Genomic DNA, 16,265 nt, shown 5'->3' with positions numbered 1-16,265 from the left:
ATAAAAAAAAAAAAACTGAAAGTACCGAAGGTATTCTTAGATGTGGTGTGTGTGCCTGGGAAGTGTCCAAGGGAAGCTGGAACGACGCACATGCGTATGGCTGCTTTCATTTATTTGCATCCAACTCTCCCACTTCCACTGTTCTGCTTCTTTTTCTCCTTCTTCTTCTGTGCCCCGGATCAGGACGTCTTAAATATAGACCCCCACATGTACCTGTGATTGTTGTCCTTGTAAATGTTGTACATGAGGCAATATTTTTGTTTCATCATTTTGTGAATCTCTGAATCATCCATATGGGTAATTTCCAAGAGGGGGAATTCATCTCGACTTGTTTTTTCATGTCCCTTTTGTGTGGAGATACTTCCTACTACGACGTCTTCTTCCTTGTCCGTGAGGGACCAAATGGAGTCGGCAGCATTAACTGGTTTGTTGAAAAAATCCTTTACAATGGTATGTCCACTTATTGAAAGAAAAAAAAATGTATTGTCCACATCGATGTTAATATCATTTTTCGTCACGTATGATCGAAGTGGGAAATACAAAACGAACGAGTGAATTGTCTCTTGCCACAGATAATATTTTGCTCTCCCTTCGATTTTCTCTCCGATGTCATAGCCTTTTAATTGTTGCTTCTTTTTTATGTTATCCGTGTAACCGCGGCTACATTTATTTTCGCTCATTTCCTTTTGGAAGTTTTTAAAATATTTTTCTGTTCTCTCCTTTCCTCGGTCATCTAGCTGTGGGTAGAGGTCTCTCCACATGTAGTGATTCGGGTCGTACTTCATTTCTTTTTCCAATTTCTTCATTAGGAACTCACTCTTGATTGCGATGTCCTTCTTCGATTCGTACTCCTCTCGCCTCCGCTCTATTTCTGCCCTGCGTTGGCCGGAGGCACCCGTGTGAGCGGCATCACCCGTATCAGCGGTAGCAGCAGTAGCAGCGCTATCACCGAGGGGGGCATCCTCGTTGGATGTGACAGTCTGGTCCTCATTCGATGTGGCAGTCCGGTCCTCGCTCAACGTGGCAGCCCGCTCCGCGTTCAAAGTGTCAGCCCGCTCCGCGCTCAACGTGGCAGGAAATTCTCCCACTTGCCCTGTGGCGGCAGCCTGTCCCCCCTCCGGCTTGCAAACCAAGTTGCCCATCGTTCCCCCCGAGTAGGACTGCAGAAAGCTGCTCGCCGTAGCCTCATCAGCAAACGTCTCCGGAGTGATACCCAACCACTTCTCATCCATCCTATAGATATTGCACAGGTAAATCTCCATCTTCACCCAACTCTCATTAGTTATCACATCATACACACGTCTGTCCTCATCATTCATTCGTTCCTCCTCATGAGGAGAAAAAACACCAAACAAAAAATTATTGTTAATGTAAAAAATTGCCTTCTCCAATTTCTTCATTGTCAAAATACATTTCTGTATAATATGGTGACTGTACATGAGAGGAAATTCCAGCATAGTTGAGTTTGTGTTTTTATTATTCAGAATCACTCGATCGTTAAACGTATCGTATATGTTGAACTCGATGGTGACATTGGACTGTAAGTATCTGTCCCTATCTACATAGGAATCCAAATCACAATTTAAGATGCTATTGGAGGATGCAACTTTTTTTACTTGTTCGTTTGATCCCTTTTTTGTATCTTCACTTTTTTGGCGGGACTCTTTCGTAGCTCCCAAAATTTCATCCTCTCCTTCGATCACCAGCTGTTTTAGGATGTTCCCTCTGTTCAGGGACAAAAAATATTTTTTTAAATTCTTTTTGTTGTACAGCTTCAGCGCTTCCATCTCTGCACTTTCCTTTTTCTCTCCTGGGGGGTCCAATCGGAAATGGTTCACAATTTTTTCTCCCCCGTTTGGGCTGTAGTTGTCCGCGAGGTCCTTCTCCACGAGGTAGGCCGCCTCGCCGGAGCTGTCCACACGAGGTGTACCATCCACGCTGGGGGAGCTATCCACGCGGGGTGAACTCCTCTCCTTTGCCCGCTCCTCCTTGGACTGCTCCCCCTTGGACCGCTCCTCATTTGCCCGCTCCCCCTCCGCCGCTCCCCCCGTGTAGGCCCTCCTCATCCACCCGCACACGGCCTCCACCAAGCTCCTCGAGTCCGCGTACAGACCCCCCTCGTACACGTGCTTCAACACGTCATACATGCCAAGGTCTAGGAACTTATCCGTGAAGACATCCTCCTGCCCTTTTAATTTGTCGATCACTTTTTTCTTCTTCTGCGCTTCTCTCCTTTCCAGTAAGTCGTCCTCTTTCCCCTTGATGTATTTCTCCGCTCGTTGCATTGCCTGGGCCAGCTTTTCCTCGTTCGGGTGGGGCGCTCCATCTGTGTGGGGCGTTCCATCTGTGTGGGGCGTTCCATTTGCATGGTTTGTTCCATCTGCGCGGGGCGTTCCATTTGTATGGTTTGTTCCACTCAGGTGTGGTGCGCCCCCTCGCTTGCTCGCCTCCTCCACGTCACTTCCCCCCCCCGGCAGTTCGTTTTCTTCACCCCGCTGGGAAGCCCCAACTTCCTGCTTCCTCATGCCCCCCCTGTCCCCTGCACACCCCTCGTGAAATGCAAAAATGGACCCAACCTTTCCTTCATAGTAACCTCCCTTGTAGTAGTAACGCCTACTCCCACACTTCGCTATGGAAAAGTAGGTTATTTTATTTCTCCCTCTGCTTTCACCTCTGTATTGTTTTTCTCCCTCATGGCCACTTCTGTTCCTTCCGTGTTGATGGAGAGGTTGGCAGAAAAGGTATCTGCACAGTTTGGCAGGTCTCTTTACAATGCTGATTTGTTTGTAGCTTAAGATAGGCCATAGAAGGGAGGAGGTATTTCCTTTGTGACTTTTTGGCCTTCTTTTTTTTATGCACACTATGCCTCTCCTATGGAGGGGGAGACTTATTATGCTTGTCGTGTGCTTATCAGTTACACTTTTGCTAGAGTGTGAAAATACCAAGCAGATCGCCACGAGTAGGCATACCCTGTTCATCCTTAGTGAGGGCGTCCCCAATCATTCGCCAAATGGGTCATTACCGTGGGGGGGGAGAACAGGAGGGGGGGTTTGCCTCGTCGTTTCTGCCGCGTTGCTTCTTCCGTGTTGCTTCTTCCACGTTCTGTGGTAGGTTTTTTTCTTTATTTTATTATTTTTTTTTTTTTTTTATCCACTTCTGCGACTGGCCTATCCTACAATGTATCATCGCTTCCACACAGGTTCCCCCCTTTTATTCGTTTTTTTTTTTTTTTTTTTTTTTTGAGGATGCCCTGCTGGGGCATTTTCTCGCCACGCCCAATGGGGAGACCCGAACATGGGGCGCTACACAAGGGTGTGCATACGTGCTGGGAGGTGACGACCTCCACTGCGTTTTCTGGACGTTGGGTGTGAAGGCAAAAGGTGAGAGCCACACCCCCTTGGGGGGCTCCTTGTCGGGAAAGGTGCCCACATTTTTGTTTCCTCTTTTGTGGAGGGCGCTCCTCCCACTGATGGGATGACACGGAGAGGAGAGCTAACCGGCGATGCCGCTCAGGCACTGCAACGCTAGCTTGTCATCGTGATGGTGATGGTGAACGAGGCAGCACCGCTATGAACGTGAACAAGCGGACGGGGGGGGGAGTTGTTGTGTCCCCACGCGAAATGGACCTATTGGGAGAGGATGGGACCCACCTTACAGAGCCGGTGGAGGTATCGATATCACCTACCGACTTGACAGCACAATTGGATAAGCACCCACCACCCATTCGGTGGGCACACAAGCATGCACACGAAAGGTGAAAGAATGCGACCGTCCCGTTTTGTTGTATGTTAGACCGCCAACTGCGTGAGCACCACCTGATTGTATATCCTTCCCAATGCAGGAATATTAACAGGCAGGCAGGACGGCACGCGCGCGCATTTGGGAAAAAAAAAAAAAGAAATTACAAAGTGGGGCTATTTCCCCCCAACGGTGTGAAGCGCAGTTCCTTTTTTTACAGCACCGCTGGGGAGTGTTATATGCAGAGGCGGAGTGACTTCAAAAAAAAATACACGCCAGTAATTCCCCTCACTCGTTTATTTTTTTCCAAACCGCTCGCTTCACCGATGTGTTCACTTTGCCAAAGCACTCACCTTCCGGGCGCCTCTCTCTCGCTGCGCGTTTACCCTTTTTAAAGCAAAATCACGCAAAAAAAAAAATCGCAAAGGGGAAGGCGGCCCAAGCGGAAAGCTCCACAAACGGGAAAATCGCCCAAACGGGGAAATCGCCCAAACGGGGGAACACCTTTGTCGCGCTCGTTCCGGAGTGGCCAAGGGGCGGAAGTAGACATAACTCGCAAAAAAATAAAATAAAATAAAATGATGCAACAAAACGATTAGCGAACGATTGACGAACGATTAGCGAACGATTAACGAGCGATTGACGAGCGATTAACGAACGATTAGCGAACGATTAGCGAACGATTAGCAAACAATTAGCGAACGATTAGCAAACAATTAACGAACGAATTAACCAAGTGACAAAGTGGCGGTCACCCCCCGAGGGGCTCCATCAGCGCAGCACATCGAATCTGTCAAGTCGCCAAACTGTGAAGTGATCTCTCTGACTGCCACTGACGGCTCCCACCGCCAAGTGATCTCTCCCACCGCCGCTGACCGATCCCCACGATGAGCGGCGGGGGCGAGGCCGTGCCAAGACTCAGCTTTGAGGAGATGAAGGGCGAGATGAGCAAGTACGGCGTGGACATAACACAGGGGACGCTAAAAAATCCAACGACAGAAGATATGCAAGGAGTATACAGCATGTGCATAAAACACATACTCAACAAAGACATTAACAACATAAGAATTGAAGAGTTCACAGGAGACTTAAAAAGCTCAATGCCATCCATTGATGGTATCCAAATTCTCCCCAACGAAGGAAAAAACCATTTACAAGCTATCGGAAATTTACGTTTCATCAGACATTGTGAACAAATTAATAAAATTTTATGTGTAGAAAATACACTCAGTTATTTATTCAAACCAGTAAGTAGTCACATCATCAGACTTATAAACGCTTTCATCCATTTCACCAAATATAAGGAATATATATACATGGATAATGATATAAAAATCAAAAAAATCGAGGATGGGAAAAGTGAAGACTTGATATTGGATACAGAACTTAAAACAGTGAGAAATGAATTACATTCTCTGATGGATAAATATGAACAAATAAAAAATAGCGTACTTAGTGAAAAAAATAAAAAAAGAGATTACGAGGAAGAAATTATCGAAAATCAAAATTTATTAAATGCTCAACAAAGTATTATCATCTCGTTAAGGACAACGAAAGATAAAATTGTAAACGAAACGAATGAATTAAAATTCCAATTTTCTCGATTTAGACAAAAAAAAGAAGACTTAGAGGATCAAATTGTACCATCTCCAGAAAAGCTGCAAGAATATAATCAAGAATTAAAAAATCTTTTACGAGAACATGTATCATATTTTGATTTAGATAAAAAAAAAAATGAAGAAATTAAAAATAAAATAAATATTGCTGATTTATGTTTAAAAAAACTGGTTGAACTGTTAACCTCTTTGACTAGCCATTTTAACGATACAATAAAATATCACATAGAAAAAAAGGATGAATTAAAAAATTTGGAAAAATATATGAAAACTCTGACATCTGATAGGGACGATATAGTCATGAAGAAAAAAAATCAGGTAAAGATATTGCAAGATACGGAGCAGTACTTTGCTGAGCAGAAAGCAAAGTGGAATGCCAAAATCGAGGGAGAGGAGAAAAACGTCGTCGTGGTGGAGAAGAAGGTCAACGAAATGTATGAACAAATCGACGAACTGAACAGAGAGGCTGACAGGGAGGCCCAAGAAATTGACTCAATCGTGAAGCTCATTCAGGACACCCTGGACAGCTACAGCCGCAACTTCGCCGTCATCGACGACTTGACCGAGCGCACACGCAGCTCGCACACGCTGCTGGCCGCCAAGGTCCGCAACCTCGTGCTGCCCTGCGCGGGGAAGTCCTAACCGCCACGCGCGGGTGTGTGCATATATACCAACAGGTGTGCCCATATATACTACACGTGTGTGCATATATACCTACGCGGTTGTCCACACAGTCACTGCTGCACCTGCAATCGCGTACGCCTCTTTACGCGCACGCCCCGCTCTGCCCCCGCAGAGCGCTGCAAAAACTTTCACCGCAAACGCCCCTGAAAACTGTTCAGGCAAATTGAAGGGCCCACGTGCACGACCCGTCGCTTAGTTCGGGAGTGCTTCCCGGTGGGCGTGAAAAATAAAACGCCCAGTGGAGCGATTCTCCGCGGGTCACTCTGCTTGGTACAAAAAAAAAAAAAGAATAAGCAAAAGGTGATGGTGATGGTAATGGCGATGGTGATGGTGATGGTAATGGCAATGGCAATGGCAATGGCAATGGCAGTGGCAATGGCAGTGGCAATGGCAGTGGCAAAGCAAAACGAGTCATACTCATTTCCATAATTCAGTGATTCCCATAAACGTGTTTCACACCGGGGGGGAGGGGATGGTCAGGAGGGAGTAGCACAGGTGAAAAATAATCCGGTGTGCAACGCAAATGTTAGCAGTGAAGTGGTGAGGAGAAAAAAAAAAAAAAAAAAAAAAAAAATTAAAACCAACTAGGGGAAACAAACCAGGTAAAGAATCAATTAAAAATGGACACAAACGAGTTGTAATTCACAGGATATATGGATAGATGTAGACATATGTGTGCATGAAAAATTCGTGTTGGAAAAACATGCGTTTGACTGCAAATGGCATCATGCATTTCCGCACACGTGCAGGCAATTGCAAACATGCATTCATGTGACGAACAAGAAAGAGACAGGGGAAAAAGGTTAAAAAAAAATTCGTTCCAACGTGCAATGCGACAGGGGAAAAGGGTTTAAAAAATTTTCGTTCCAATGTTCAATGTGCCAGGGGTGTCCGTCCGTCCATCTCACTTGCCACTGCTACCGTTTTGCATTTCTATGGAGAGACTGCATCCGGGGGGGAAGAAGCAGGAGGGATGTATTTACAACGGGGTGTTAAGATGTGTCGGGAGAAAAAAGACACAGGGTGATATATACACATAGAGGTGCTTCTCTCCCAGGGGAGGGACGCATCGACTCGGTTGGTTCTTCAGCTACCTCTTCAAACCAAAGTTGCTCCCATCGCCACGTGTCTTTTCGTAGTCCGTGTAGCTATGGCGATAAATGAAGAACAGCGGGCACGCGAGAACAAGCGCTCCGGCAATCTGTAAAGGTGAAGGGGTGGTGACATAACTACGTGGTGCTACGCGGGCGGGACGCAAATGCGCATGGGCAAGCGGGGCTCGGTCCATGTTCAGCGCTTAGACGGGGTAATCTCGGCAGGGTAATCTCGACAGGGTAATCTCGGCAGGATAACCCCTCCTCGACAACCCCTCCTTGGCGAGGCACACACAGGTGGTCCGCGCCACTCTCACTTCTCATCGCTAACGTCTCTTGCTGGTTCACTCACATAGTTCCCAATCAGAGTGGGTAGCAAATTATTGAGGTAAACACTGGACCACGTGACGTTGGTCTTAGCCATGAGGGCGAGGTTGAGCGTATACATATTAGCTATGATATGCTCGTATCCTGCAATAGCGAAGGCGTAAACAGCGAAGAATACGCTGAAGACCATCCCGGACCCATCCTTTATTGTTAATACAAAATATACAGCTAGACAAACAAAGATATTGCAACCAATCGCTAGACAGATGCATTGAATAAACGTGTGATTCACTTTCTTCTCTGCTATGTCATTTAAAAATTGGAAAATGTGATTCTTGCTATCTTCTGCATGCTTCTCGAAGGCCCCTGATAGATGTGAAACGAAGAAGGCAAAGGATACTGCTCCCATGTAATTTCCAGAAAGCGATATGCTCATTACTCGTAGATACTCCAGGAGGCTAATTTTCCTTTGCAGCAACGCTGTTGTCACAGCTAGGGTGTTCCCTGTGAACAGGTCCGATCCAGTCGCGATGATACACAGGAATGCTATTGGGAAGGTGAATCCGTATACGAACGCGCTCATCGAGATGCCTACGTGTTCTCGCAGCTTGTAGTAGTAAAAGTGGCCGCCTGCAGGGGGTGGTGGTGGAGCAGCTTATCGGAGGGGGGAGCTATCGGAGGGGCGAGCTACAGGAGGGGCGCGTTAGCCATTTATCGGCCTAGCTGCGACGTGGAAAAAGGGCCGAACTGGCGGATATCCTTTTTGTGCGGCCCACTTCAATCCTCTCTCCTGTTAAGCATATAACCTGCTATCCCTGAGGCGTGCGCACAGACGCCGACGAAAATACCAGCCAGGATGGCCTTAGCCAGCAGCGACAAATTCGGGTAATGCGCCTTGCCCTTCCCATACTCAACGCATCGAATGTACGACTCATCACTGGTGCACGCGGTCTTCACGCTTATCGGGTCTATCATATATTTACTGCTACCCTTTGGCATTTTATGTGGGACGGATGGAAAAAGGCAGAGAAGAAGGGCAACAGAAGAAAAGGGCACAAAATGGGAGCAAAAAAGGGGAAAAAGAGCGGAGAAGAAAAGGGGGCAAAATGGGAAGCAAGGGGGAAAGCAACGGGGGAACAAAAAAGCGGAAGGGCAGGAAGAGGGGACAAAAAAGAAACCTCCTTCGTTAATCGGAAGTCATTCGCCTTGGCTGTAATTTCAAATGGGGCAACAAATCAGAGAGAGAAAAAAAAAAAAAAAAAAAAATGTGTTGAAGGGTTTGCTGCTTTGCCACCAAATGGAAAAGGAAAAAAAAAAAAAAAAAAAAACGACTCAGCGGGGAAGTGGTTTACACGAGAGTACGAGAGTGTGCATAGCTGTTTGGCCATGAACATATGTTGCCATAAATTATTTGCGTGTTATTTGTAACCATTAGTGGGTCACTAACCTTCGCGCAACTGCCTTCGCGCAATTACTTTCAAGCAACTGCTTTTGCGCCCCTTTTATGGGGGACACGCCAAAGTGACGCACCGAACTGCGTAAAAACGAGAGGTGGTACAAAGATGCGTGAGGCTGGCGTAGCTCACCCGAATGCGAACGCAGCAGTGAATGTGTTGCGCCCCAGTTGTATGATGTGCACGGGGATGGGTACACAGGGATATCAGAGAACCAATCAGTCCTTGCCTATGCAATGCTGCCGTGGCGACGTTGCAGCATCAATGGAGAAGGAACGGATGAATGTCCACTCCACTGTTCGGTACAAAAATTGCCACAAAAATTGAAAGGGTTAGTGAACAGGTGGAGAGGGGGTGCAAAAATGGGCAGTTTAAAAAAATTAGTCCCAATTTTAAAGCGGGGGGGTTGCTTTCGTGACCGCGACCGTGACCGCGACCGTGACCGTGACCGTGACCCTCCCCCCGAACGGTTGCTTGTACTGATACGTCGCATGCATGTGCCTTCGTATGTGTATGCCTGCGATACGTTTCTTTCTGCTTTGCACCTTCGCTTGGGTACCTTTTGCCAATTCGAACCGTTTAGTTTGGCCAAAGAGTGACAGAATCGGTCGGTCATAAGCGGCATACAGTCGGTCATAAGCGGCATACAGTCGGTCATACGCGGCACACAGTCGGTCATACGTGCGCTCCGCTCTTCCCATTTTGTATTCCCCAGGGTGGGAGAGGAAGCACGAACAAGGAGTGTACCATCATGCATGGGCCACAAGGAGGACGCAGTATCACAAAGGAACACTTAACTGTGGATTACTCCACTTGCGTGGATGCACATTTACAGGGCAGTGGCCCGCTCGCGTGGGTATCACCTCAGCCACCCTTTCGGTAAACGCTGCCTTAAACGCTGCCGTAAAACGCTGCTCTAAACGCTGCCTTAAAATTGACACCTCTATTGGGGGACTGCACAGGGGGGCTACATCCCCTGGAAAAACATTGCAAGAGGGCTGACCCCCCCCCTCCCCGGAAATAAAAACCATCGAGGGGGATTTATACCCGCCTTACTGATTAGCAACCCGCTGGTCAACCCCCCTTTTTTTGTGTGTGTCCCCTCCCTCCGTCAGCTCCCTTGCCCGTTGCTGCTCTAATAGGATCGTTCAAATGGGTAACACGCTGCTATATTTACAATGGGGGGGGATGCATCTCACGTGAAAGAGAAAAGGTACAACCATTTTGTGGTGTTTCCTGACTGCTCATTTTTTTGTTTTACCAACGTACCACTCTGCTCCGTAGCTCCACACCTATTCACCTTGAGAGGGCACCTAATATTTAACGCACCCTTACGTATGGCAGGTCCACCCACCCCCCATCTACTAGACAACGATCTGTGGACAGGAGCGGCATTCCCTTTCCCATAATGCATCCCCGAGGGGGCCACGTTTGGCACAAAAAGTGTTATGTTAAGTTTTGACGCGAATTGCCAATCTGTACGGATTTGCCTCCACATGGTAGCATGCACAGAAGGAAGCGTGCCCGAGGCTAGATGCCAAGTCAACTAGTTCGGTACGTCCACGTAGGACCCGAGCAAGGGGAATTATTTGTTCCATTTGGTGAGAAAACCTAAGCGGTGTGAGAAGCTAACTCACTCCTTTTTAACACAAGGGAAGTGTGCTCCTTTTTAGGGGAGAGGCAAAAGTTTTTTTCTTCCTCCCCATCGGACGGTCGAATTGGTGTATTTTTTTTATTTTTATTTTATTTTATTTTTTTTTTTTCTGGAGAGACTTTCCTTCTTCGTTACTAACCCCCCATTTGTCTGTTTCTCCATCGGGGAGGCAGAGAAATTAGATCATACGGATCCCCTAGGAGGGAGCATTCAGAGAAATGACTCTCCTTTTTAACTTTAATCTCACGTGGCACATTTGGTACGTGTCATTCGTGTGGTATATGTATTTTTTTTTTTTTTTTTTTTTTTTTTTTTTTTTTTTTGCGCGCCTGACTCTCCCCCCGCACTGCGCACACCTCACGCGTATGCCCCAGTCACACGCAGCTCTGCACCATTTCATGTTCGCGATCTGCTTCGACATTTTTTTTTTTTCTTTTCAACTGAGCCCTTTCATTTTTCACGATCTTCGTTGCCTCCCTTTGTATGTGCCCTTGTGCTGGCAATGCCATTTTTGTGAGTCAAGCGAAAGGAGCGCAGCGCAGTTCACCCCCCGGAGAAGCGAAAGGAAACGCCGAGCGAGGAATGCGAAGTGTGGAACGCCAATAGAGGAACACCAATCGAGGAACCCACGTGGGAAATGCTTCCATTGAAACGTTAACTACGACCTGCGCACAAAACTTAAAATGCACCTGGAGCGAATACGCTGAAGTTGGCCGGGGCAAAAGCCGAAGCCGTAAAGCCGAAGCAGTACTTGTGCCACGCCGCGCGCACGCGTGTTCATATTTTCTCTCGCTCTTTTCTGACCCGTTGCTGCTCATTGGCTGTTCATTGGATGCCCATTTGCCTCTCATTTGCTGCCCCTTTTTGGCAACCTCCTTTTGCGTACCACAAGACGTGCGAAGGGGTCCCCGAAAGTTCGACCACCAGTCGTCTCCTCAAACGAAAGGACCTCTCCCACCCCATCAATCCAATTCGCCACGTAGCCTTTTTACCAAGTTTAGCAGTTCCAACAGAGGGGAAATCCGTCACCAGGTAGGGAAGGAGCAGCCCGGAAAAGGCAACCAAAAGGTGGAGAAGCAACAGGGGGCGAAGCAACAGGGGGGAGACTCGCTACACCTGTCAGGAGAGGAGTCCCAGCCGAAGATACAACAAACAGGTTGAGTTCATTTTCGTCCTGGCCCCCTTGTACCCCCCCCATTGTAGTACCCCCTTTTTTTTATCGCGACCCTTTTTGTCACGCCACGTCGCACATATATGCAACTCAGCCCACCCCCCGCAGGCAGCAGGCAGCAGGCAGCAGACAGGCAACGACACAGACAGGCAACGACACAGACAGGCAACGACACAGACAGACAAACGAACCATGAAGGGGAAACTGTATTCCAAGAGTAAGGACAAGGAACATGAGAAGTACGGAGGAGGGGGGAGCTCCCAAAATATGAATGCCCTTAAGAGGCTATCCTCCAAAGTCCTCGGGGATTCAATTAATAATTTCGATTTAAGTAAGACTTTGGATAAGATAGACGAGCATGTAAAGCAGTACCCCTTTTTAGATGACCTGGGGAAGAAATATGGCATCAAGCCGTCCTACGTCATTGTGGGTATGTCGGGGTTTCTCTTCCTCTCGCTCATCTTCGGTTGGGGGGCGGCCCTGATTTGCAACGTCGTTGGTTTTGCCTACCCAGGTGAGTCTGCACGCCCTCGTGGAGATTCCTCCCCACGAGCTGCTTCCTTCCACATGCTGCTAATCCCCCACATGCCGCTACCCCTCCACATGCCGCTACCCCCCCCACATGCCGCTACTCCCCTCCCCACTCGCGCAGCCTACCAATCATTCAAAGCAGTCGAGTCGCAAAGCAAAGACGAAACGAAGTTGTGGCTGACCTACTGGGTGGTCTACTCACTCTTCTTTTTTTTCGAGTACCTAATCGATATTATTTTATTCTGGGTCCCCTTTTATTATTTACTGAAGCTCCTATTCCTCCTCTACCTGTACATGCCTCAAGTGAGGGGAGCAGAAACGGTCTATAATTACATCATACGTCCTATCCTGCTGAAGCACGAGAAGGCAATAGACGATACTGTTCAGAAGATTAGCCAAACTGCTACTAGCCACTTAACACAGATTACGGGCAACCTGACGGAGAAGCTCGTGCAGGATGGGGTTCGCCGGAGAAACGTGTGAGCAGGACAGGAGGCTAGCGCTGCGGAGCAGCCCTCACGGGGATAGCCCTCACAGGGATAGCCCTCACAGGGATAGCCCTCACAGGGATAGCCCTCACTGGGAGAGCCTTCATTTGAACAGTCATAATTGGGGACCATTCTGCGCGACTTCCCTCCCCCCCTTGGTCACCATCGATGCAGAAAAGAACAAGCACCTATAAGAGACTCACAAACGCGGCTCGAAAACGCAGCTCACAAACGCAGCACTCGTTTGCCACTTTGCGACGGCTATTTGCATCCCCCAAATGAAATGACACTATTCTCGATTGAGCCCACCGGTGGATCGGTGGCGAGATGAAGATCGGTGCGATGTTATGCGACATCCCTCCCCTGGGGTGTGTTAACACAGACAGGTGGCCCGGTCTCCCCTTTTCCTCCCCACCTCGGGGTTGAAACACCCCAGCCCTTAGCCCCTCAACGCATGTCTCACCCTACGTACGTCACCCATTTTGAAAATTTAAAAATGGGGAATGTCTTTCCAAATGAGGAGAGGCATGCACACAAACGTGTTTTTTTTTTTGACATCCATTTTGTTGGCCGCGTGCCCCGAGCGCAGGCTAAGTTAAATCCACCCGCCCTCCATCATAGTCTTCGTCTGCTTCTGCCTCTGCTTCTACTACTTCTTCACCTCTCCTTTTTTTTTTTTTTGGTTAAGAATATTTCCACATTTAGGTACCTTTTTAAATTTACCTGTCATGCGGGCATACATGTGGGCTTGCCGAAAGGGGGTGCAGCTTGGTAGGTCAGGCAGTTGCATGGGTGTTCCCCTACCAACGCTTACGCACAAGAAGGCAGAGTCGGTTCCTTCCACTGCAGAGTACTCACCAGCAGGGGGAGATCAGTGAAGGGGTGGTTACCATACCTATCCGTGTATAACCCGGTGTGACCAACACCGTAGTGATCTCATCCCGTTGGAGGAACTAAACCGATGAGAAGAGTGGGGGTGTGGGGGGTGGTCCATTTATAGGTCCATTTATAGGTCCATTTATGGGTCCCTTTATCAGTGGGGTGCTCTATTCGAAGCGTTCGTCCGGCGATCGACGGACTAAACCCGCAGAGGAGCAACCCCTCAAGGGTTACAAATAAAGTTATGCGTACAATCGTTCGTTGCTAATTTTATTATTTTGTTATTTTGTTATTTTATTTCTTTGTTATTTTGTTATTTTATTACTTTGCTATTTTATTTCTTTGTTATTTTGTTATTTTATTTCTTTTTAACTGAGCCATGTGTTGCGTTTTCCTCGGGCATGTCACAGGCGATGCGGAGAAGCGACAAAGGGGGGGGAGTTCAATTTCAAATTGGTCTTAAATAAAACCGTGTATATGATATGTGCTTCCTCTTTTTTTTCCGTTTTTCCCATCGGCGCGGCCAAACCTGAAACCGGAAAAATGAGAGAAGTGCCGAGGGGAACAAACCAAGCGTGTATCAAATCAAAAGAGTATCAAACCAAAAGAGTATCAAACCAAAAGAGTATCAAACCAAAAGAGTATCAAACCAAGCGTGCATCAAACCAAACGTGTATGCCCGCCCCGTCACCAGAATGCCATCATACGTTTTTTGCGGTGGCGTACTGAGCACTTCGATGGGCGGCAAAAAGGAAAAAGGGAAGGGGTCGCGCCGCTATTTTGTGCACTCGCGTATGCCGTGGCGCCAGCTCTCTGCATGTTCGCCTGTGGAGGAGAGGCTACTACTAAAAGGGGAGGCCACGACGAAGCAAAGCTAAAGCTGGCGAGAAGGGCACCCCGCTCCGCCACATCCTTGAGAAAGTATAAGGGTATCGCGAAAGAGGTTCGCCTCCCCCGAAAAAAAAGAAAAAAAGAAAGAGCATTCCAAAGCGAGCAAGCCGAATCGGGCACCCTTCCTCCAGTTGACGCGACTTGGCGGCATCTTGACATCATTTTGATGCAATTTTGATGCAATTTTTTTGTATTGTAATTTTTTTTTTTTTTTTTTTTTTTTTTTCCCTTACAACATTATGTATTGTACATACTCCTTACCTCACCATTTTTCCCATTTCGCGAACATTTTTTTTTTTTTTTTCTTTAACAATTTTTTACCCCCCTTTTTAAGTTACTTTCCACAGCTGACCATTTTTCATTTAGCGCTAGCTACTGTACTTTTATATTAATTCACCCCAAGGGGAAAAAGAAAATATAGAGAAATAGAGCTGCCTCGTTTTGAGGGAATCGGAATCTCCTTTGCAATTATTGGCATACTTTTCTTAGTCAAGGTAAGGTTGAGGGAGTGGAAGGGACGCGGAAGAGGGGGAGGCCTAACTGGCGGAGGGAGCGGCAGTGAAGGGGCAGTGACAGTTGCAGTGACAGTGGCAGTGGCAATGGCGGAGTAACAACTTAACCACGGCGAGCAGGATGCTAAAAGAAGCAAGCGCCTCTCCCCCCCGCCATCAACCCTCTTCCCTTTTACATGGCCAAGCAGCTTCAGATCCACACGACCTATATGATCTGCTCCCCCCATCATAAGGCTGTCACCATATATATGTGCAAAAGTCGCTCCCGCGTTTTTTTTTTTTTCTACCCCTATGACAATACGTGCGTTCCCCCTCCCCCCCCCCTGTAGATGGTTCGAATGAGCGTACTGGCTGACTGCCTGAAAACGATTAACAACGCAGAGAAGCGAGGAAGGCGACAGGTGTTGATAAGGCCCTCGTCCAAAGTCGTGATAAAATTTTTACAATACATGCAGAAGAAGGGCTACATTGGGAATTTTGAAATAGTTGACGATCACAGATCAGGAAAAATTGTGGTTAACCTGTTGGGACGAATAAATAAGTGTGCCGTCATATCACCCAGGTGAGTTGCTCGGCAGGGGTAGTCTCTTCGGAGACGGATTGTTGTGGCAAGACCCGTATGAGGATGCGCCCGCTTTTCATGCCGCTTGCCTTTCATGCCGCTTGCCTTTCATGCCGCTTGCTTTCCATGCCGCTTGCCTTTCATGCCGCTTGCTTTCCATGCCGCTTGCCTTTCATGCCGCCGCCTTCCATGCCGCCCTCCCTCCGCAGGTACGACGTGAAGCTGGAAGAGATCGAAAAAATTATCACCAACATTCTACCCAGTAGACTCTTCGGTCACTTAATCCTGACGACCCCCTACGGCATTATGGATCATGAGGAAGCGAGAAGAAAGCATACAGGAGGAAAGGTCCTTGGGTTTTTCTTTTAACTTTAAGTAGGAGTGTGTGTGTACCTGTTAGGAAAGAAAGCACTACTCCTCACTATATATCATCCCTTGCTGTGCGATGTGTGCCACCCTTTTGTTTGGGAGGTCACACGAGTGGGGAGAGACAAACCAGAGGGGAGACACACCCGGGGGGTAGTAGCTAAAGGATCTTGCATCGAAGAGGTCAAGCACAGTAGAAGAGAATGGACCAGGCCCATCGTGCAGACCAGTCGCTCCCCCTCGGCGCGTGACTGCATACCGCTTTGACGCTCAATTGGAGAGAAAGTCATTTTTTTTT

General features: G+C 47.7%; 5 protein-coding genes across 5 annotated transcripts; 3 read left to right on the top strand and 2 right to left on the bottom strand.

Moving 5' to 3' along the window:
- Window positions 1–179: 179 nt before the first annotated feature.
- On the bottom strand, window positions 180–3,724 carry PCYB_083330 (hypothetical protein; the record flags this gene model as incomplete). Its single annotated transcript, XM_004222071.1, has 2 exons — window positions 180–2,790; window positions 3,651–3,724. The coding sequence occupies 2 exons, from the start codon at window positions 3,722–3,724 to the stop codon at window positions 180–182; spliced, it is 2,685 nt and encodes an 894-aa protein (XP_004222119.1).
- Window positions 3,725–4,625: 901 nt separating this feature from the next.
- PCYB_083320 (hypothetical protein) lies at window positions 4,626–5,996 on the top strand (the record flags this gene model as incomplete). Its single annotated transcript, XM_004222070.1, has 2 exons — window positions 4,626–4,985; window positions 5,043–5,996. The coding sequence occupies 2 exons, from the start codon at window positions 4,626–4,628 to the stop codon at window positions 5,994–5,996; spliced, it is 1,314 nt and encodes a 437-aa protein (XP_004222118.1).
- Window positions 5,997–7,128: 1,132 nt separating this feature from the next.
- PCYB_083310 (transporter) lies at window positions 7,129–8,458 on the bottom strand (the record flags this gene model as incomplete). Its single annotated transcript, XM_004222069.1, has 3 exons — window positions 7,129–7,239; window positions 7,485–8,089; window positions 8,266–8,458. The coding sequence occupies 3 exons, from the start codon at window positions 8,456–8,458 to the stop codon at window positions 7,129–7,131; spliced, it is 909 nt and encodes a 302-aa protein (XP_004222117.1).
- A 3,472-nt stretch (window positions 8,459–11,930) lies between these two features.
- Window positions 11,931–12,752, top strand: PCYB_083300 (HVA22/TB2/DP1 family protein; the record flags this gene model as incomplete). Its single annotated transcript, XM_004222068.1, has 2 exons — window positions 11,931–12,252; window positions 12,391–12,752. 2 exons carry the CDS (start codon window positions 11,931–11,933, stop codon window positions 12,750–12,752), a joined length of 684 nt encoding a protein of 227 aa, XP_004222116.1.
- Window positions 12,753–14,179: 1,427 nt separating this feature from the next.
- Window positions 14,180–15,970, top strand: PCYB_083290 (40S ribosomal protein S15Aa; the record flags this gene model as incomplete). The annotated part of the gene is made up of 4 exons (XM_004222067.1): window positions 14,180–14,307; window positions 14,931–15,021; window positions 15,369–15,601; window positions 15,811–15,970. 4 exons carry the CDS (start codon window positions 14,180–14,182, stop codon window positions 15,968–15,970), a joined length of 612 nt encoding a protein of 203 aa, XP_004222115.1.
- Window positions 15,971–16,265: the final 295 nt, after the last annotated feature.

Source organism: Plasmodium cynomolgi, chromosome 8 (genome assembly GCF_000321355.1).
Source record: "Plasmodium cynomolgi strain B DNA, chromosome 8, whole genome shotgun sequence".
Lineage (NCBI taxonomy): Eukaryota > Apicomplexa > Aconoidasida > Haemosporida > Plasmodiidae > Plasmodium > Plasmodium cynomolgi.
The sequence above is the reverse complement of the archived record's forward strand: the minus strand, read 5'-3'. Positions and strand labels throughout refer to the sequence as shown.